Here is a 19,949-nt window from a genome sequence, read left to right on the forward strand (position 1 = left end):
ATTGCTTTGGGAAGTATAGTTATTTTCACAATGTTGATTCTTCCAATCCAAGAACATGGTATATCTCTCCATCTGTTTGTATCATCTTTAATTTCTTCCATCAGTGTCATAGTTTTCTACATACAGGACTTTTGTCTCCTTAGGTAGGTTTATTCCTAGGTATTTTATTCTTTATGTTGTTGTGGTTTATTCCTAGGTATTTTATTCTTTATGTTGCCGTGGTATATGGGAGTGTTTCCTTAATTTCTCTGTCAGATTTTTCATCATAAGTGTATAGGAATGCAAGAGATTTCTGTTCATTAATTTTGTATTCTGCTACTTTACCAAATTCATTGATTAGCTCTAGCAGTTTTCTGTTAACATCTTTAGGATTCTCTATGTATAGTATCATGTCATCTGCAAACAGTGACAGCCTTACTTCTTCTTTTCCAATTTGGATTCCTTTTATTTCTTTTTCTTCTCTGATTGCTGTGGCTAAAACTTCCAAAGTTATGTTGAAAATAGTGGTGAGAGTGGACAACCTTGTCATGCTCCTGATCTTAGAGAAAATGGTTCCAGTTTTTCAGCATTGAGAATGATGTTGGCTGTGGGTTTGTCATATATGGCCTTTATTATGTTGAGGTGAGTTCCCTCTATGCCTACTTTCTGGAGGGTTTTTCTGATAAATTGGTGTTGAATTTTGTCGAAAGCTTTTTCTGCATCTATTGAGATGATCATATGGTTTTTCTCCTTCAATTTGTTAATATGGTGTATCACATTGATTGATTTGCATATATTGAAGAATCCTTGGATTCTTGGATAATCCCCCCTTCATCATGGTGTATGATCCTTTTAATGTGCTGTTGGATTCTGTTTGCTAGTATTTTGTTGAGGATTTTTACATTTATATTCATTAGTGATATTGGGCTGTAGTTTTCTTTCTTTGTGACATCTTTGTCTGGTTTTGGAATCAGGGTGATGGTGGCCTCGTAGAAAGAGTTTGGGAGGGTTCCTCCCTCTGCTATAGTTTGGAAGAGTTTGAGAAGGATAAGTGTTAGCTCTTCTGTAAATGTTTGCTAGAATTCTCCTGTGAAGCCATCTGGTCCTGGACTTTTGTTTGTTGGAAGATTTTTAATCACAGTTTCAACTTAAGTGCTTGTGATTGGTCTATTTATATTTTCTGTTTCTTCCTGGTTCAGTCTCAGAAGGTTGTACTTTTCTAAGAATTTGTCCATTTCTTCCAGGTTGTCCATTTTATTGGCATATATTGCTTGTAGTAATCTCTCATGATCCTTTGTATTTTTGCAGTGTCAGTTGTTACTTCTTTTTCATTTCTAATTCTATTGATTTGAGTCTTCTCCCTTTTTTTCTTCATGAGTCTGGCTAACAGTTTATCAATTTTGTTTTTCTTCTCAAAGAACTGGCCTTTAGTTTTATTGATCTTTGTTATCGTTTTTTTCATTTATTTCTGATCTGATTTTATGATTTCTTTCCTTCTGCTAACTTTGGGTTGTTTTTTGTTCTTCTTTCTCTAATTGCTTTAGGTGTAAGGTTAGTTTGTTTATTTGAGATGTTTCATGTTTCTTTAGGTAGGATTGTATTGCTATATACTTCCCTCTTAGAACTGCTTTTGCTGCATCCCATAGGTTTTGGGCCATTGTGTTTTGATTGTCATTTGTTTTTAGGTATTTTTTGATTTCCTCTTTGATTTCTTTAGTGATCTCTTGGTTATTTAGTAGCATATTGCTTAGCCTCCATGTGTTTGTATTTTTTACAGATTTTTTTTCCTGTAATTGATATCTAGTCTCATAGCATTGTGGTCAGAAAAGATACTTGATACGATATCAATATTATTAAATTTACAAATGCTTGATTTGTGACCCAAGATATGAGCTCTCCTGGAGAATGTTCCATGAGGACTTGAGAAGAAAGTGTATTCTGTTTTTTTGGGATGGAATGTCCTATAAATATCAATTAAGTCCATCTTGTTTAATGTGTCATTTAAAGCTTCTGTTTCCTTATTTATTTTCATTTTGGATGATCTGTCATTGGTGAAAGTGTGCTGTTAAACTTCCCATCTATTATTGTGTTACTGTCGATTTCCCCTTTTATGGCTGTTAACATTTGCCTTATGTATTGAGGTGCTCCTATGTTGGGTGCATAAATATTTGCAATTGTTATATCTTCTTCTTGGATTGATCCCTTGGTCATTATGTAGTGTCCTTCTTTGTCTCGTGTAATAGCCTTTATTTCAAAGTCTATTTTGTGTGATATGAGAATTGCTACTCCAGCTTTCTTTTGATTTCCATTCGCATGGAATGCCTTTTCCCATCCCCTCACTTTCAGTCTGTTTGTGTCCCTAGGTCTGAAGTGGATCTCTTGGAGAAAGCATATATACGGGTCTTGTTTTTGTATCCATTCAGCCAGTCTGTGTCTTTTGGTTGGAGCATTTAATCCATTAACATTTAAGGTAGTTATCAGTATGTATGTTCCTATTACCATTTTCGTAATTGTTTTGGGTTTTTTATTGTAGGCCTTTTCCTTCTCTGTGTTTCCTGACTAGAGAAGTTCCTTTAGCATTTGTTGTAGAGCTGGTTTGGTGGTGCTGAATTCTCTTAGCTTTTGCTGGTTTGTAAAGGTTTTAATTTCTCTGTTGAATTTGAATGACATCCTTGCTGGGTAGAGTAACGTTGGGTGTAGCTTTTCCCCTTTCATCTCTTTAAATATGTCATGCCACTCCCTTCTGGCTTGCAGAGTTTCTGCTGAAAGATCAGCAGTTAACCTTATGGGGATTCCCTTGTATGTTATTTGTTGGTTTTCCACTGCTGCTTTTAATATTTTTTCATTGTATTATTTTTTGATAGTTTGATTAATAGGTGTCTCAGTGTGTTTCTCCTTGGATATATCCTGTATGGGACCCTCTGTACTTTCTGGACTTGATTAACTATTCCCTTTCCCATATTAGGGAAGTTTTCAACTATAGTCTCTTCAGATATTTTCTCAGTCCCTTCCTTTTTCTCTTCTTTTTCTGGGACCCCTATAGTTCGAACGTTCGTGCATTTAATGTTGTTCCAGAGGTCTCTGAGACTGTCCTCAATTCTTTTCATTCTTTTTTCTTTATTCTGCTCTGTGGTAGTTATTTCCACTATTTTATCTTCCTGGTCACTTATCCGTTCTTCTGCCTCAGTTATTCTGCTATTGATTCCTTCTAGAGAATTTAAAATTTCATTTATTGTGTTGTTCATCATTGTTTGTTTGCTCTTTAGTTCTTCTAGGTCTTTGTTAAACGTTTTGTATTTTCTCCATTCTATTTCCAAGATTTTGGATCATATTTACTATCATTACTGTGAATTCTTTTTCAGGTAGACTGCCTATTTCATCTTCATTTGTTTGGTCTGATGGGTTTTTACCTTGCTTCTTCATCTGCTGTGTGTTTCTCTGTCTTCTCATTTTGCTTAACTTACTGTGTTTGGGGTCTCCTTTTCACAGGCTGCAGGTTCATAGTTCCCATTGTTTTTGGTGTCTGCCACCAGTGGATAAGGTTAGTTCAGTGGGTTATGTAGGCTTCCTGGTAGAGGGGACTGGTGCCTGTATTCTGGTGGATGAGACTGGATATTGTCTTTCTGGTGGGCAGGACAACCTCTGGTTTTGTGTTTTGGGGTGCCTGTGACCTTATTATGATTTTAGGCAGCCTCTCTGCTAATGGATGGGGTTGTGTTCCTTTCTTGCTAGTTGTTTGGCATAGGGTGTCCAGCACTGTAGCTTGCTGGTCGTTGAGCGGAGCTGGGTCTTAGCATTGAGATGGAGACCTCTGGGAGAGCTTTTGCCGTTTGATATTACGTGGGTCTGGGAGGCCTCTGGTGGTCCAATGTCCTGAGCTCAGCTCTGCTACCTCAGACGCTCAGGCCTGACACCAGCCGGAGCACCAAGACCCTGTCAGCCACATGGCTCAGAAGGGTGAAAATAAAAGAAATAAAGAAAGGAAAATATAAAATTAAAAAGTTATTAAAATTAATAATATTATTAATAATTTAAAAAAAATAATAAAAAAAGAAAGAAGAGAGCAACCAAACCAAAAAACAAATCCACCAATCATAACAGGTGCTAAAAACTGTACAAAAAAAAAAAAAAAATGGAGAGACCGAACCCTAGGACAAATGGTAAAAGCACAGCTATACAGACAAAATCACACAAAGAAGCATACACATACACACTCACAAAAAGAGACAAAGGAAAATCATATATTTATGTATATATAAAAAAAAAAGGAAGAGAGCAACCAAATCAATAAACAAATCTATCAATGGTAATAAACTCTAAATATTAAACTAAGATAAATATAAAACCAGAAACAAATTAGATGAAGAAAGCAAACCCCAAGTCTACAGTTGCTTCCAAAGTCCATCGCCTAAATTTTGGGATGATTCATTGTCTATTCAGGTATTCCAGAGATACAAGGTACATCAATTTGATTGTGGAGATTTAATCCGCTGCTCCTGAGGCTGCTGGGGGAGATTTCCCTTTCTCTTCTTTGTTCGCACAGCTCCCGGGGTTCAGCTTTGGATTTGGCCCCGCCTCTGTGTGTAGGTTGCCTGAGGGCATTTGTTTTTCGCTCAGACAGGATGAGGTTAAAGTAGCAGCTGTTTCGGGGGCTCTGGCTCACTCAGGCGGGGGGAGGAGGGAGGAGTACAGAATGTGGGGCGAGCCTGTGGCAGCAGAGACCAGCGTGACATTGCAGCAACCTGAGGCGCGCTGTGTGTTCTCCCGGGGAAGTTGTCCCTGGATCACGGGACCCTGGCAGTGGCGGGTTGCACAGGATCCCGGGAGGGGAGGTGTGGATAGTGACCTGTGCTTGCACACAGGCTTCTTGGTGGCTGCAGTAGCAGCCTTAGCATTTCATGCTCGTCTCTGGTGTCCGCCCTGGTAGCCACCACTTGCGCCCGTCTCTGGAGTTCGTTTAGGTGGTGCTCTGAATCCCCTCTCCTTGCACACCCCAAAACAATGGTCTCTTGACTTTTAGGCAATTCCAGACTTTTTCCAGGACTCTCTCCTGGCCAGCTGTGGTGCACTAGCCCCCTTCAGGCTGTGTTCACACAGCCAACCTTAGTCCTCTCCCTGCCATCTGAACTCCCAAGCCCAAGCCTCAACTCCCAGACCCCACCTGCTCCGGTGGATGAGCAGACAAACCTCTCAGGCTGGTGAGTGCTGGTCAGCACCGATCCTCTGTGCAGGAATCTCTCTGCCCTGCCCTCTGCACCCCTGTTGCTGCACTCTCCTCCATGGCTCTGAAGCTTCCCCCCACCACTCCCTGTCTCCGCCAGTGAAGGGGCTTCCTAGTGTGTGGAAACTTTTCCTCCTTCACAGCTCCCTCCCAGAGGTGCAGGTCCTGTCCCTATTCTTTTGTCTCTGTTTTTCCTTTTTTCTTTTGCCTTACCCAGGTACGTGGGGAGTTTCTTGCCTTTTAGGAGGTCTGAGGTCTTCTGTCAGCATTCAGTAGTTGTTCTGTAGGAGTTGTTCCACATGTAGATGTATTTTTGATGTATTTGTGGGCAGGAAGGTGGTCTCCATGTCTTACTCCTCCACCATCTTGAAGGTACAACCCACTCCCACCGCAGTTAGCTATTTACCAGTCCTCCTCCAAACTGTCAAGGGCTTGAAAAACAAGGAAAACCTGAGAAACTGTCACAGCCAAGAAAACCCAAGGAGACAGGATGATCCATTGTAATGTGGCCTCCTGGAAGGGGTCAGTTCTGGAGGCTGCAAGTGCCCAGTCAGTGGGCCATCAGGGTTGGTTTCTGATAAAAGCTATCTTCCTGGCGTTCAGATGGCCGCCTTGCTGTGTTCTCACATAGTGGAGAGGGCCTTTTTATGTTTTTTTAAAGGATGTGTCTGCTGTAACCTTTACTGAAGTTCGATCCTTTTGGTATCTTTAGTTCAACAGGTTTCTCCCCTCTGGCTGGTGGGACTTAATGATTCCCAGTCCTATGTGAGCTCTGGGAATTGTTTGGTTTAGTGCTCCCTGGAAGTTGTTTTTTGCCTAGCCTTGTGGAGTTTTACCTTAGGCATGCATGCATTCAAAGACTGGGGGAGACCCCTATGCACATTTGTAGATCTCTTTCTATTCATAGCTCCCTTTTATCTGGCACATGATCCTGTATATTCTAGCAGCCTTGGCCTCCTTGAAATCCAATCTATGTCTCTTCAACTAAGCAAGACTGCTGGAATCTCTTTGGATTTTTCCTCCTTGCATTGTTGTCCAGAAATTGCCTCCAAGTAGTAATTGAATGATTGTATGACTTATTTTGTTGTTTCTCTTCTTTCAAGCATCATAGTCCTGTACAACCTATGATTTCATGTCTGAAAACAATTGTTTTATATATTTTATCAGTTTTCTAGTTTACAGCAGAAATGTGTGTCTGAACCCTATTATGCTTTTAATCTAGAAAGAGAAATTAGTGAGCTACTTTGCTTAACTGAAATTCTTAGTGGACGTTTGCTGCTCAGAGCCTTTTCAGTCTATTTTCTTACTTGAGTTACAAGAACAGTTGGCTTTTTCAACCATTAAAAGACCCAGATTTCTAGCTTATCTCTAATCCTTTCTATTTCTGCTTGCAAAATGATAAATTTCTTTTGTGAACTCATCTCTTTCTTAAATACCTTGCTTTAAGCAGCAAGGAACAATCAAGACAAATTAACATCCAGGCCCTTTTCAATAGCTTCTCCTTTCAGTAGGCACTTAGTCTGCCTTACAACTTATCACATGCGGCAGGTTTACAAAATACACAGCTACTGTATAACATGAATCTTCATCTTTCCATGTTGCAATACTTGTTTCCTTACTACCCAATCTTGCTAAACCAGGTTTTCATTATGGCAGCTCTCTTCTTCAGAGTACCATTGTTTGTACTGATATACAGTAATAAATAGACTGAAACATGTAGTGGTGCAAACAGTAGAAATGTCTATGTTGAGTTGATTTTCAGGGTAGTGTGGGGTAGTGTGGTGTTTCTTGTCTATGACATCATTCATAGATGCCCAGATACTTATATTTGTCACCCATAGCGACTTAAGGACTTATTATGGTTAGATCCAGCAAGTGGAAGGTGAAAGAGCTGGCAGGAGAACACGTGGGAAATTATACAGACCAAGCCTAGAAGTGACACATATCACTTCACCCACTTCCACTGGCTAGAACTCAGTACAGGCAGATTATAAGGGAGATTGTGACTCAATTGTAAGGGAGATTTGAAAATATAGTTAAGCTGTGTGCCAAGGAAGAGGAAGAAAATGGATTTGGGTGGCGAAAAAGCAGGGAGATTTAAGTATACAGGAGTCCCCCTAATACATGGGGTATATGTTCCAAGACCCCCAGGAGATGCCTGAAACCGTGGAAAGTACTAAACCCTATATATACTATGTTTTTTCCCTATACATACAAACTCGAGGTGTGACAGGAAAACTAAAAGGAATTTCTTTTTCCATCACAGTTTCAATAGAAGATTGATTTTTACCATTGATCTTTGCAACCTCAGCTTATGATTTTTTTCTTTCCTTATTAAGTTGAGAACTTGTGCCTTTTCACTTAAAGGAAGCACTTTACAGCTTCTCTTTGGCATATCCAAATTGCCCTCAGCACTACTCTTATGCTTTGGGGTCATTATTAAGTGAAATAAAGGTTACTTGAACACAAGCATTAAGATACTGTGACAGTCGATCTGATAACTAAGAGGGCTACTAGGTAACTAATGGGTAGATACGCTGGACAAAGGGATGATTAACATCCAGGGTGATGGGGCAAGATGGTGGGAGATTTCATCACGTTACTCAGAATGGTGCTCAATTTAAAACTTATAAAGTGTTTAGTTCTGGAATTTTTCATTTAAGATTTTTGGACAACAGTTGACCTCTGGTAAATGAAATCATAGAAAGTGAAACTGCAGATGGGGGTGGGAACTACTGTATGTGGATTCTTTTTCTTTTGTTCCTTCATGCTTTAGTCTATTTTGGAGTACAGATTCTCAGTGAAAGAACCACTCTATACCTAAATTTTCTTATCTTTGGAGTAATTCTTTTTCCTTTCCCTCTCTTATATCCTGTCTCCCTTTGCCCTCTCTTTCTCCTCTCCCTTCCTTCCACAAATATTAAATCTTTCAAGCACTGCACTAGATTCTGGGTATAAATCGGTGAGCAAGATAGTCTCTGTTACCATAGCAACAGTAATTTTTATGTTTTCTATTATTTACTTAATATTTTACCTAGTACCACATGCAGTAATATTACCGGATGACTTTGAAAATGAGAACTGTGTTATTCAGAACTGTTGGAAAGTAACAAGAAAATAATGTTAATGGAAGACTTATAGGAAAAAAAGATGAAACTATTCCTATTCATCACTGATTGCTTTCAGAAGTAAAATATTCCATAATCTTTGCCAAACAGAAAGAACAGCATTTACTTCAAACCACCCCCCACTCAAATACCACCAAAGCCCAAAACAACAACAAAAAAGATGCATTAACTGAAGGACATCTAATTTCCTAAGTCTGTTTTTAATTTTGCTGTATACATGTTTACACTAATTCTTCATTGATTTTGTTTTTCATTGCTGCCGTTTCAGTGTACACAGTGTTCCAGATTACCTTTCTGGCAACTGCTAATGTGGTTCATGGCTTGGTTTTGTCCCATTTCTTAATTAGATGAAACAACACACTACTTACAATTCAGTTGCCTATATAAATGGAAGAAATCACAGTGTTCTTATAGGAAAATCACTGTATTGACAACAAACCTAGGTAACATGGTAGAATGGTATCATATTTCTTTTTTGGAATTTGTATTTCAATTCTTGTCTAAACCTAAGAAAAGTAAACATGCTTTTTACTCATTTATTCATTTGATAAATAAACATTTGAGTTCCCACTCTGTGTTTGGCACCTATATGAATTGCTTGGAATATGTACATTAGATGTTGTCCTTATTCTTGAAGAGATCATGGCTTAGTGGATGAGACAGACAAATAAGCAGATTCCTAATGTCATATAAGAACTACGATTTCAGTGTATGCAGAGAGCTCTGAAGTCACAGAGAAAAGGTTCCAAACAAACTTGTGGGAGCCTGATTAAGGACCTGCAGGAGAGGCCTATAAAGTATTTTGAAGGATGAGTAGGAAATAACCAAAAAAAGAAGAGAGGGAAGGATATTTGAAACTGAGAGGGATAGCATGGGATAGCATTGTGAAGGTGAAGAGGCAAGAATGCATGATCACATGGAGAGCTACAACTTATTGAGTGTGACAGGAGCTTAGGACTGGAGTAGAGTGGAAGTAGTGGTGAGAAACAAAATTGGTGAGATCACAATTTTCATTTATTGAGTGGTTTTTATGTACCAAATACTTTACATGTGTTATGTTATTTAATTGTCTTTAATTCATAGACTTTAGTTTTTTGAGCAATTTTACATATTCACAGAAAAACTGAGTAGAAGGTACAGTTTCCATATATGTCCTGTCCCCATACATGCATAACCTCTCCAACTATTAATATCCCCCACTAGACTGGTACATTTGTTACAATTGATGAACCTACATTGACGCTCAAAGTTCAGAGTTGACATTAGGGTTCACTCTTGGTGGTGTACACCCTATGGGTTTGGACAAATGTATAATGACATGTATCCATCATTGTAATATCATACAGAATAGTTTTCACTGCCCTAAGAACTTCTGTGCCCCACCTTTTCATTCCTGCCTCCCCTAACCACTGGCATCCACTAATCTTTTTATTGTCTCCATAGTTTTACCTTTTACAGAATGTCATATTGTTGGAATCATACACCATAAAACCTTTTCAGATTGTCTTCTTTCACTTAGTAATATGAATTTAAGGTTACTCCATGTTTTTTCATGGTTTGATAGCTCATTTCTTTTTCGCACTAAATAATATTCCATTGTCTGGATGTATCACAGTTCATTTATCCATTCACCTACTGATGGACATCTTGGTTGCTTTGAAGTTTGGCAATTATAAGTAAAGCTGCTATGAACATCTGTATGCAAGTTTTTGTATGGGCATGTTTTCAGCCCCTTTGGGTAAATATGAAAGAGTACAATTACTGAATCATATGGTAAAATTATGTTTAGTTTTGTAAGAAACTCCCAAACCATCTTCCAAAGTGGCTGTACCATTTTACATTCCCACCAGCAATGAATGAGAGTTGCTCACATTCTCCCCATTCTTGCCTGCATTTGGTATTGTCAGTGTTTTGGATTTTGGCCATTCTAGTAGGTGTGCAGTGATTTCTTACTGTTGTTTTAATTTGCAACTCCTTAATGGAGTTGCAGACCTGACTGCAACTGTAATGGACCTGAAGACCTGTTCAGGTCTTTCACCCATTTTTAAATCAAGTTGTTTCTTTCTCCACCTGTCTAAAGCACAGGGAGATTTTTCTCAGATAGTCACTGTGAGAACCTGGTTGAGCTCCTAGAAGCAAAACTCACAAAAGTATGGGTACCCTCTATGACTGGGTCCCCCTGGAGTTTTTAACTCTTAGACTGCCCACACTGAGCTTCCAGCAACTCATCAATTACAGTTTAGGTTTTTTCTGCCTAGGCCCTGGTTCCCGCAGAGTTTTCTGCTTTTGCGTTTCTGCTCCACTAAGTTGTGATTCTCTGTATTCACCTATCTGTCTTTCCAAATTTGGGGGACAGTGGTTTGCTCTGTGGCTTCACTTCTCTGATGAATCTCAGAAGCGTTGTTAATTTTTCAGTTGTTCACTTGTTAGGACACAGTGGTAACTTCCAAGCCCCTTACATGGTGGACCAGAAACCAGAAGTCCTATTATGTAATTTTAAAACATAGGTTTGTTATTTCCTCATTTTATTGATGAGTTAGAGTGAACATGTAACTTATTCTTCTGTTTGAAGTCATTCGAGAGTTAAAGGGAATGCTGTTAATAATTATCCCAGACATCAAATGTAAACTGTGATGATTACCTTTTTGACGTGGTTACACCTGATGAGGAAACTAATGTCTTGGAGCTAACAAGGGAAACCGATGGGACTTGAATCCAAACAGTCCAATCCTTGACTCAATGCTGTTAGATCTATGCTATATATAAGAATCAGATTTTTGAAGTGCCTTGTATGTTTTTTCTAGGTCTTTGTCAGGACTTGTCAGTACTCATCATTGTGGCTATTCTTTACTGAAGAGAAACATAATTGAAACACAGTATCACACATTATTTATTAGCTCTTAATGTATTATTTAAAATTTTCCTTTTAGTTGGAGGGCAAGAATTTTATTGCATTACTTTTTACTTTACATACTACTCTACATAACCTCTTCTGAATCTGGAAGTTGTTCTCCTTCCCAGAATTCTGGAGTTGAAAGAGACATCTAGTTAAACCTTTAGTTCTGTAGATAAACAGGCCCAGATGATGTAAATAACTTGCCAAATAACACAGCTAATCACTTGTGGAATCTAGCTAAGAATTGAGAGGCAGAAAAATATAGTGATTAAAAATGGAATTAGGTTGCCTGCCTTCTACACCCTACAGCCTGCAAGCCTTTGGGCAAGTGTATTTTTCCTTTCCAAGTCTCACTTTGAGGAAAGTGTAATTGAGAAATAATAGTACCTATCTCACAGAGTTGTTTCAAGTCTATATCTGGCACATAATCAGGACTCAACAAAGGGTCTCTATTATTATTTTTATCTGAGTCTTTATATTTCCAGTGAAATGCTTTTAAAAACATGCTGCCTTTGAATCTCTTCAGGCAATGTCTTTTTGAGATCTAACAGCATAGGTCTTGAGTCTGCCAGCAGGCATTCATTGATTATTTAAGTTGCCTACTTGTATAACTAAGAGTGAAAAAGAAAATAATTCCATTGGCCATTTCTTTGACACCACTAAGCATAGACTTTTCTGCCTTTTCAGAAATAGGGAGTAGTAAAGAAAATAGTTTTAAAATTTAACTCTTATTTTTATTAATGTTATAAATGTACATCACTTCAGAAAAACCAGTCTCTAAGGCTTTTAATAAAAACTTTTAGTCCCTTGCCCACTCCTCCTGACTCTGGATTACTGATTTCCAGAGACTACCACTTTCAACCCTTTTAACTTTCTTTTGTTATTTACCTCCATATTTAAGGATTTGGCTGTCTCCCATACCCACATATACTTACACACACATATATACACTTACCTCCCCAATTCTACTAATATAACTATATCATATTTTGCTAAATGAATATTTATGATTCTAAAAATATTATTGACAACTGAACCATGTGTTAAATTGTAATTAAATTTCCTTACTTGAGTGATACTGCTGTCTTTGAGGTTGATAGTTGTCTCTTTTTTTGTTTGTTTGCATAGTCTACATATCTATCACCAGTGCATTCCCAACCTCTCCTACAGAAGTCTAAATTTCTTAATACCTTCAAAAGCATTGGGCTTTAAGTATCCTATCACTTTCATTTTATTTTCTTGGTGGGGGAAGATATCTCTTCAGTAATCTTTGTCCTCTTATTCTAAGAGATACTGACTGCTCTCCTGGCCTTAAACTGGGATCTACACCATCCTAAAAATTCCCTTCTTTTTCTGGTTAGATTGGATTCCCTGCTTCCTGGATTTCCTGTCTACTTCTTTGTTAGTTTGTTCCCATGTTTGATGGAACACATCTTTTAGTAATTGTCCCTCCCCCCCCAACAAAAAAAAAAAGGAGAAAGGGAGGTAAAATATTTTGAGATTTTGCATGTCTGAAAATATCTTTTCCTACTGTCACATTTATTGGTAGTTTAGAATTCTAGTCTAGAAATTATCTTTCTCTCAGAATTTTGAAAACATTGCTCTGCGGGTTTTTAGTTTCCAGTTTGCTGCTGGGAAGATTGATGCTGTAATGATTCTTAAAACTTTTTTTTTTTTAATAGCTGTTTTTTAACTTCTACGGGAGCTCTTTAGGATATTTTATTTGTTTCCAGTATTATGAAATCTTATACTTATATGCCATATTGTGTGTGTGTATGTGTGTGTATGTTTTTCATATTGTGTTGGGCACTTGATGGGTTCATTCAATCCCTAAATTCGTCTTTCACTTATAGGACATCTTATTGAATAGTATGTCCCCACATCCCCAACTGTTTCTGTTTGTCATTCTCTCTCTTATTGGAATGCCAATCATTCAGATGTTGTATCTTCCGAATCATTTCTCTAGTTTTAAAAAAGTTTTTCCTTTCCAATTATTTACTTCTTTTTCTTTTGTTTTCTGGAGGGCTTCCTAACTTTGTATTCCAACATTATTATTTCTGCTCTCATATTTTTAATTATTGAAAATTCTTTTTGTTTGTTCAAAAATTTCCTTTTATGGCATTCTATTTTTGTCCCATGTATGCTATGACCTCTCCTTTCTGTCTAAGGATATTAATACAAGTAATAGTTTTCTTCTGTATTTTGCATTATCTTTGTTTTCTTTAAGTTCAGCTTTATAATGTTTATTTGTTTTGGTCTCATATTATTGAATCTCCTTGGCTGTCCATTCATATTTAAAGGTGAAATATTATCAGGTGGTTGGAGTTCTGTGTGGGTGTTCTTGAATTATGGAATGATAGACTTCACAGCAGAATGATTTATTAGACTATTTTAATTATTGTTCCTTTGAATATCAATATATATGTTTTTCTCTTGGAATGGTTAGTATCCCCAGACCATTGTTCCAATCTCTTGCTTGGGGGGTTAAAGTCTGCCAGCCATCTCTTTCTTGAAGTCAAATTAAGGAACTGGCCTGGGTAGGGGGGTCCCTGCCATTCTCTATGTAGAATTTTACTTAATCATCCTCTTTTAATACCAGATCCATCCAAACCTGGGCCAGGTGCCCGTGAGTTCAGAGGTTTTTTTCTAGTTCAATCTTTCCAGAGAGTAAACCTGCACTGTCCTGCCAGGAAGGACCAGGGCAGCTCCTAGCTATGTTACCCATGGAAATCTGACTGCTTCCATCCAGTACTTCTATTTTCAGCTTCAGCTGCTACCACTACTCTCCATAGTTTTCAGAGCTTTCTGTCCCCCAGGTCTTGAATCTTACTGAGATGCTGTGATGTAAATTATTTAGTTTCTGGGCGTCTCCTGTTGTTGGCTTTCTTGGATGCAGTTTTCCTCTTTCTCTGATATGTTAAGTTGGTTAGCAGTCATACAGCTAGATTTACAGTTTCAAAAATTTTCTGCATTCCTTTCCCATTTTCTTTGACTTTCTTGGTTTAAGCCTTTTAAATTAAAAAAAAATTTATTTTTTTACCACGATAAGCAGTATATTGGTTAAAAGCATGGACTCTGGAACAAGACTGCCCAGATCCACTTCTTATATGACCTTGGGAAAGTTATTTAATCTCTCTCTGCCTTAGTTTCCTCATCTTAAAAAATTAGTAGTTAGAGTACTTTTTAAGATTAAATAATTTCCAATGCTTTACTTTACAGATGAGGGAGCTGAGACCCAGAGAATTAATTGACTTGCCTTGAGACTAGAATCCAAGGCTCAGAATTCCTATTTCAGGCTTCTTTATATTAAGTCATATTTCCTTTTCTGTGAGTTTATTTTGGGGGATGATGGTATCCTATATGTAGTTTTCTTCTTTTTATGTTTTTGACCTCAGGTACTCAGAAATGGATCAATAATAAGCTCTGGTTTATGACACACCCGTATCATTGGTCCATGTGTAGCCTATTTTTTTGTTTTTAATAATGTGATACATAAAAAATTAAAACATCCATATTGTGTGCAATCCCTGGGAGGAAAATTTAAATGTATCATTTCCATGTATGCAGAGTACAAAAATAAACTCATACATTTAAAAGTATTTTGGTGAAGCAGCTATTTGTTTTTTTTTCTCTCCTGAATCAAGAGTTATCTTATGGATGGGTGGTTTGCAACTCTCTGCCTCAACCCGTTGACATTCACCAGACTGGGGTAGTAGTGGATTAGAAAACAAAGTAAGATGGAGAGGAACAGGGAAAGAACCAGGATATGAGTGCTTTGCAATTAGCATTGAGACATACATGTCTCTGAAACTTGTTAGTATTCTGCAAATTGTGTAATGTGGGGTTTGTTTGTGATGCAGGTCTAAGAACCATTGGAGTCATCACCAAACTGGATCTTATGGATGAGGGAACGGATGCCAGGGATGTCCTAGAGAATAAGCTGCTGCCGCTTCGCAGGGGTAATGTACTGTGTCCTGTACAGGACTTCCTTTGATGATGTGGCAGAGAAACAACTGGGAAAACAATGGGAAGCTGGATTTTAGTGCCTCCACAGTTGTGAGGAATGGATTGATGATTAGTTAAACATTTTACGGAATGGCATGGTGTTCCCAAATGATGTATTAAAAATTATCCAAAGGGAGAAGTATTCCTTCAAATAATAAGAAAACGGGAAAAGGAAAATGTTTGAAGGGAGGGTATAAATATCCATCATAGACTGTATACATGTATACTGTTTAAGTCTGAATTATTTACTTGCCTGCTATATGACAAAACTGCTTAGAGATTTACTCTATTTAAATGCACAGATCTTTTAAGGACAAAGGACATTATTTTGTTAATGCTAAAAAAATCAACATTAGCCAAATCATCCCGCCGTTGTTAAATACTGATATCTCAAACTGAGTTTTGTAAAGGGATCTGTTCTTCAGGCCCTAAAATAATTTTGTTTTTCTTATTCAGCCTCTTCAAAGCTTTAAAATTTCCCCAGAATAAATCAAAGGTGTCCCAACTCCATAGGTGTGTGTTTTGTTTTAGGTTACGTGGGGGTGGTAAACAGGAGCCAGAAGGACATAGATGGGAAGAAGGATATAAAGGCTGCCACGTTGGCAGAAAGGAAATTTTTTCTCTCACACCCGGCTTACAGACATATTGCTGATCGGATGGGGACCCCACACCTTCAGAAGGTCCTTAATCAGGTAAAGATGTTTTCTTCAAGCAAAAAGAACAATGATAAAATATGTAAATGACTATTGGAATCCATATTTCTTACTTTTATACTCTTTTTCTAAACTAAGACATTTAGCATAATGATAGAAATTAAAAAGATGAATATGAATACTTGGATCCAGACTGTTACCATTCTAAGTGACCAGACTCCACCTTAATATTATTGAAAAAATAGCACACAAAGCAGAAATACATATTTATTTGGAACAGTGAGCAGGGGAATACATTTTAGCACATGTTTGCTCATAATATATAGTTATCTTAAGGAGTTAAACTTGTATATCTCTGAAAAGTCAGTCTCTTGGCATCTGTTTTTGAAATATCAGTCTGTGATGGTTAGGTTAAATTTTCTGTATGGTTTTGTTTAGGATTGATTTGTTCCTTAATTTACAATCTTGAAAATACATAAGCAATTATTGATCTACATTCCTCTAAGAAGCTTTTCCAGATAATCCCTTTCCCTGTGACAGATAGAATTAGGCCCTCTGCCTCCCCTCATCCCACGCACGTACACATTTCTTGCATAAAAATTCAGCAGGCTTGGCCACATATTTTCCTGCCCTTAGTAGAGTTAAGTGTCATTGTCATTGAGTGTAGAGCTCCCACCCCAAGTTTTGATCACATTGACTCAAACAGTGAGCAGCTTTTCTCACAAAAAGCACTCTGGAGGGGAGCTTCAAGATAGCGGAAGAGTAAGACGTGGAGATCACCTTCCTCCCCACAAACACATCAGAAATACATCTACATGTGGAACAACTCCTACAGAACACCTACTGAACGCTGGCAGAAGACCTCAGGCCTCCCAAAAGGCAAGAAACTCTGCACATACCTGGGTAGGGCAAAAGAAAAAAGAAAAAACAGAGACAAAAGAATAGGGACAGGACCTGCACTGGTGGGAGGGAGCTGTGAAGGAGGAAAGGTTTCCACACACTAGGAAGCCCCTTCGCGGGCGGAGACTGCAGGTGGTGGTGGGGGGGAAGCTTTGGAGCCATGGAGGAGAGCGCACCAACAGGGGTGCGGAGGGCAAAGCGGAGAGATTCCCACACAGAGGATCGGTGCCGACCAGCACTCAGCAGCCCAAGAGGCTTGTCTGCTCACCCGCTGGGACGGGCGGGGGCTGGGAGCTGAGGCTCGGGCTTCGGAGGTCGCATCCCAGGGAGCGGACTGGGGTTGGTGGCGTGAACACAGCCTGAAGGGGGCTAGTGCACCACAGCTAGCCGGGAGGGAGTCCGGGAAGAAGTCTGGACCTGCCGAAGAGGCAAGAGACTTTTTCTTGCCTCTTTGTTTCCTGGTGCACGAGGAGAGGGGATTAAGAGCACAGCTTAAAGGAACTCCAGAGAGGGGTGCGAGCCGTGACTATCAGCGCGGACCCCAGAGACAAGCATGAGACACTAAGGCTGCTGCTGCCGCCACCAAGAAGCCTGTGTGCAAGCACAGGTCATTATCCACACTGCCCCTCCCGGGAGCCTGTGCCACCTGCCACTGCCAGGGTCCCGTGATCCAGGGACAACTTCCCCGGGAGAACGCACAGCACGCCTCAGGCTGGTGCAACGCCACGCTGGCCTCTGCCGCCACAGGCTTGCCCCACATCCGTACCCCTGCCTCCCCCCCGGCCTGAGTGAGCCAGAGCCCCCGAATCAGCTGCTACTTTAACCCCATCCTGTCTGAGTGAAGAATAGATGCCCTCAGGCGACCTACATGCAGAGGCGGGTCCAAATCCATCGCTGAACCCCAAGATCTGTGCGAAAAAGAAGAGAAAGGGAAATTTCTCCCAGCAGCCTCAGGAGCAGCGGATTAAATCTCCACAATCAACTTGATGTACTCTGCATCTGTGGAATACCTGAATAGGCAACAAGTCATCCCAAATTGAGGAAGTGGAGTTTGGGAGCAACGATATTTATATTTTTTTTCCCTTTTTCTCTTTTTGGGAGTGTGTATGTGTATGCTTCTGTGTGTGATTTTGTCTGTATAGCTTTGCTTTTACCATTTATCCTAGGGTTCTGTCTGTCCGTTTATTTTGTGTGTTTTTTTTTTAGTATAGTTTTTAGCACTTGTTATCATTGGTGGATTTGTTTTTTGGTTTGGTTGCTCTCTTCTTTCTTTCTTTCTTTTTCTTTTTTATTATTACTTAAAAATTTTTTTTAGTAATTATTTTTTATTTTTTATTTTAATACCTTTATTTTATTTTATTTTATCTTCTTCTTTCTTTCTTTCTTTTTTTCCTCCCTTTTATTCTGAGCCGTGTGGTTGACAGGCTCTTGGTGCTCCAGCCAGGTGTCAGGGCTGTGCCTCTGAGGTGGGAGAGCCAAGTTCAGGACATTGGTCCACAAGAGACCTCCCAGCTCCACGTAATATCAAACGGGGAAAATCTCCCAGAGATCTCCATTGCAACGCCAAGACCCAGCTCCACTCAATGACCAGCAAGCTACAGTGCTGGACACCCTATGCCAAACAACTAGCAATACAGGAACACAACCCCATCCATTAGTAGAGAGGCTGCCTAAAATCATAATAAGGCCACAGACACCCCAAAACACACCACCAGACGTGGACCTGCCCACCAGAAAGACAAGATCCAGGCTCATCCACCAGAACACAGGCACTACTCCCCTCCAACAGGAAGCTTACAGAACACACTGAACCAACCTTAGCCACTGGGGACAGACACCAAATACAATGGGAACTACGAACCTGCAGCCTGTGAAAAGGAGACCCCAAACACAGTAAGTTAAGCAAAATGAGAAGACAGAGAAACACACAGCAGATGAAGGAGCAAGGCAAAAACCCACCAGACCTAACAAATGAAGAGGAAATAGGCAGTTTACCTGAAAAAGAATTCAGAATAATGGTAGTAAAGATGATCCAAAATCTTGGAAATACAATGGAGAAAATACAAGAAACGTTTAACAAAGACCTAAAAGAACTAAAGAGCAAACAAACAGTGATGAAGAACACAATAAATGAAATTAAAAATTCTCTAGAAGGAATTAATAGCTGAATAACTGAGCAGAAGAACGGATAAGTGACCAGGAAGATAAAATAGTGGAAATAACTACTGCAGAGCAGAATAAAGAAAAAAGAATGAAAAGAAATGAGGACAGTCTCAGACACCTCTGGGACAACATTAAATGCACCAATATTCGAATTATAGGGGTCCCAGAAAAAGAAGAGAAAAAGAAAGGAACTGGGAAAATATTTGAAGATTATAGTTGAAAACTTCCCTAATATGGGAAAGGAAATAGTTAATCGAGTCCAGGAAGCACAGAGAATCCCATACAGCCTAAATCCAAGGAGAAACATGCCAAGACACATATTAATCAAACTATCAAAAATTAAATACAAAGAAAAAATATTAAAAGCAGTGAGGGAAAACCAACAAATAACATACAAGGGAATCCCCATAAGGTTAACAGCTGATCTTTCAGCAGAAACTCTGCAAGCCAGAAGGGAGTGGCAGGACATATTTAAAGTGATGAAGGAGAAAAACCTACAACGAAGATTACTCTACCCAGCAAGGATCTCATTCAGATTTGATGGAGAAATTAAAACTTTACAGACAAGCAAAGCTAAGAGAATTCAGCACCACCAAACCAGCTTTACAACAAATGCTAAAGGAACTTCTCTAGGCAGGAAACACAAGAGAAGGAAAAGACCTACAATAACAAACCCAAAACAATTAAGAATATGGTAATAGGAACATACATATCGATAATTACCTTAAATGTAATGGATTAAATACTCCAACCAAAAGACATAGACTGGCTAAATGGATACAAAAACAAGACCTGTTTATATGCTGTCTACAAGAGACCCACCTCAGACCTAGGGACACATACAGACTGAAAGTGAGGGGATGGAAAAAGATATTCCATGCAAATGGAAATCAAAAGAAAGCTGGAGTAGCAATTCTCATATCAGACAAAATAGACCTTAAAACAAAGATTATTACAAGAGACAAAGAAGGTCACTACATAATGATCAAGGGATGAATCCAAGA

The 19,949-nt window shown here is 39.0% G+C and overlaps 1 protein-coding gene across 4 annotated transcripts in view; it reads left to right on the forward strand.

The window, feature by feature from the left end:
* The window catches only part of DNM3 (dynamin 3), a 579,267-nt gene that overhangs the window by 185,844 nt on the left and 373,474 nt on the right, over positions 1-19,949 (forward strand). For all 4 annotated transcript variants that reach the window (XM_007165323.2, XM_007165324.2, XM_007165325.2 and 1 more), the window contains exons 5-6: positions 15,085-15,183; positions 15,761-15,921. In XM_007165323.2, coding sequence (XP_007165385.1) covers positions 15,085-15,183; positions 15,761-15,921 — 260 coding nt within the window. The remainder of the gene's footprint in view (positions 1-15,084; positions 15,184-15,760; positions 15,922-19,949) is intronic.

Source organism: Balaenoptera acutorostrata, chromosome 1, assembly GCF_949987535.1.
Source record: "Balaenoptera acutorostrata chromosome 1, mBalAcu1.1, whole genome shotgun sequence".
Taxonomy (NCBI): Eukaryota; Metazoa; Chordata; class Mammalia; order Artiodactyla; family Balaenopteridae; genus Balaenoptera; species Balaenoptera acutorostrata.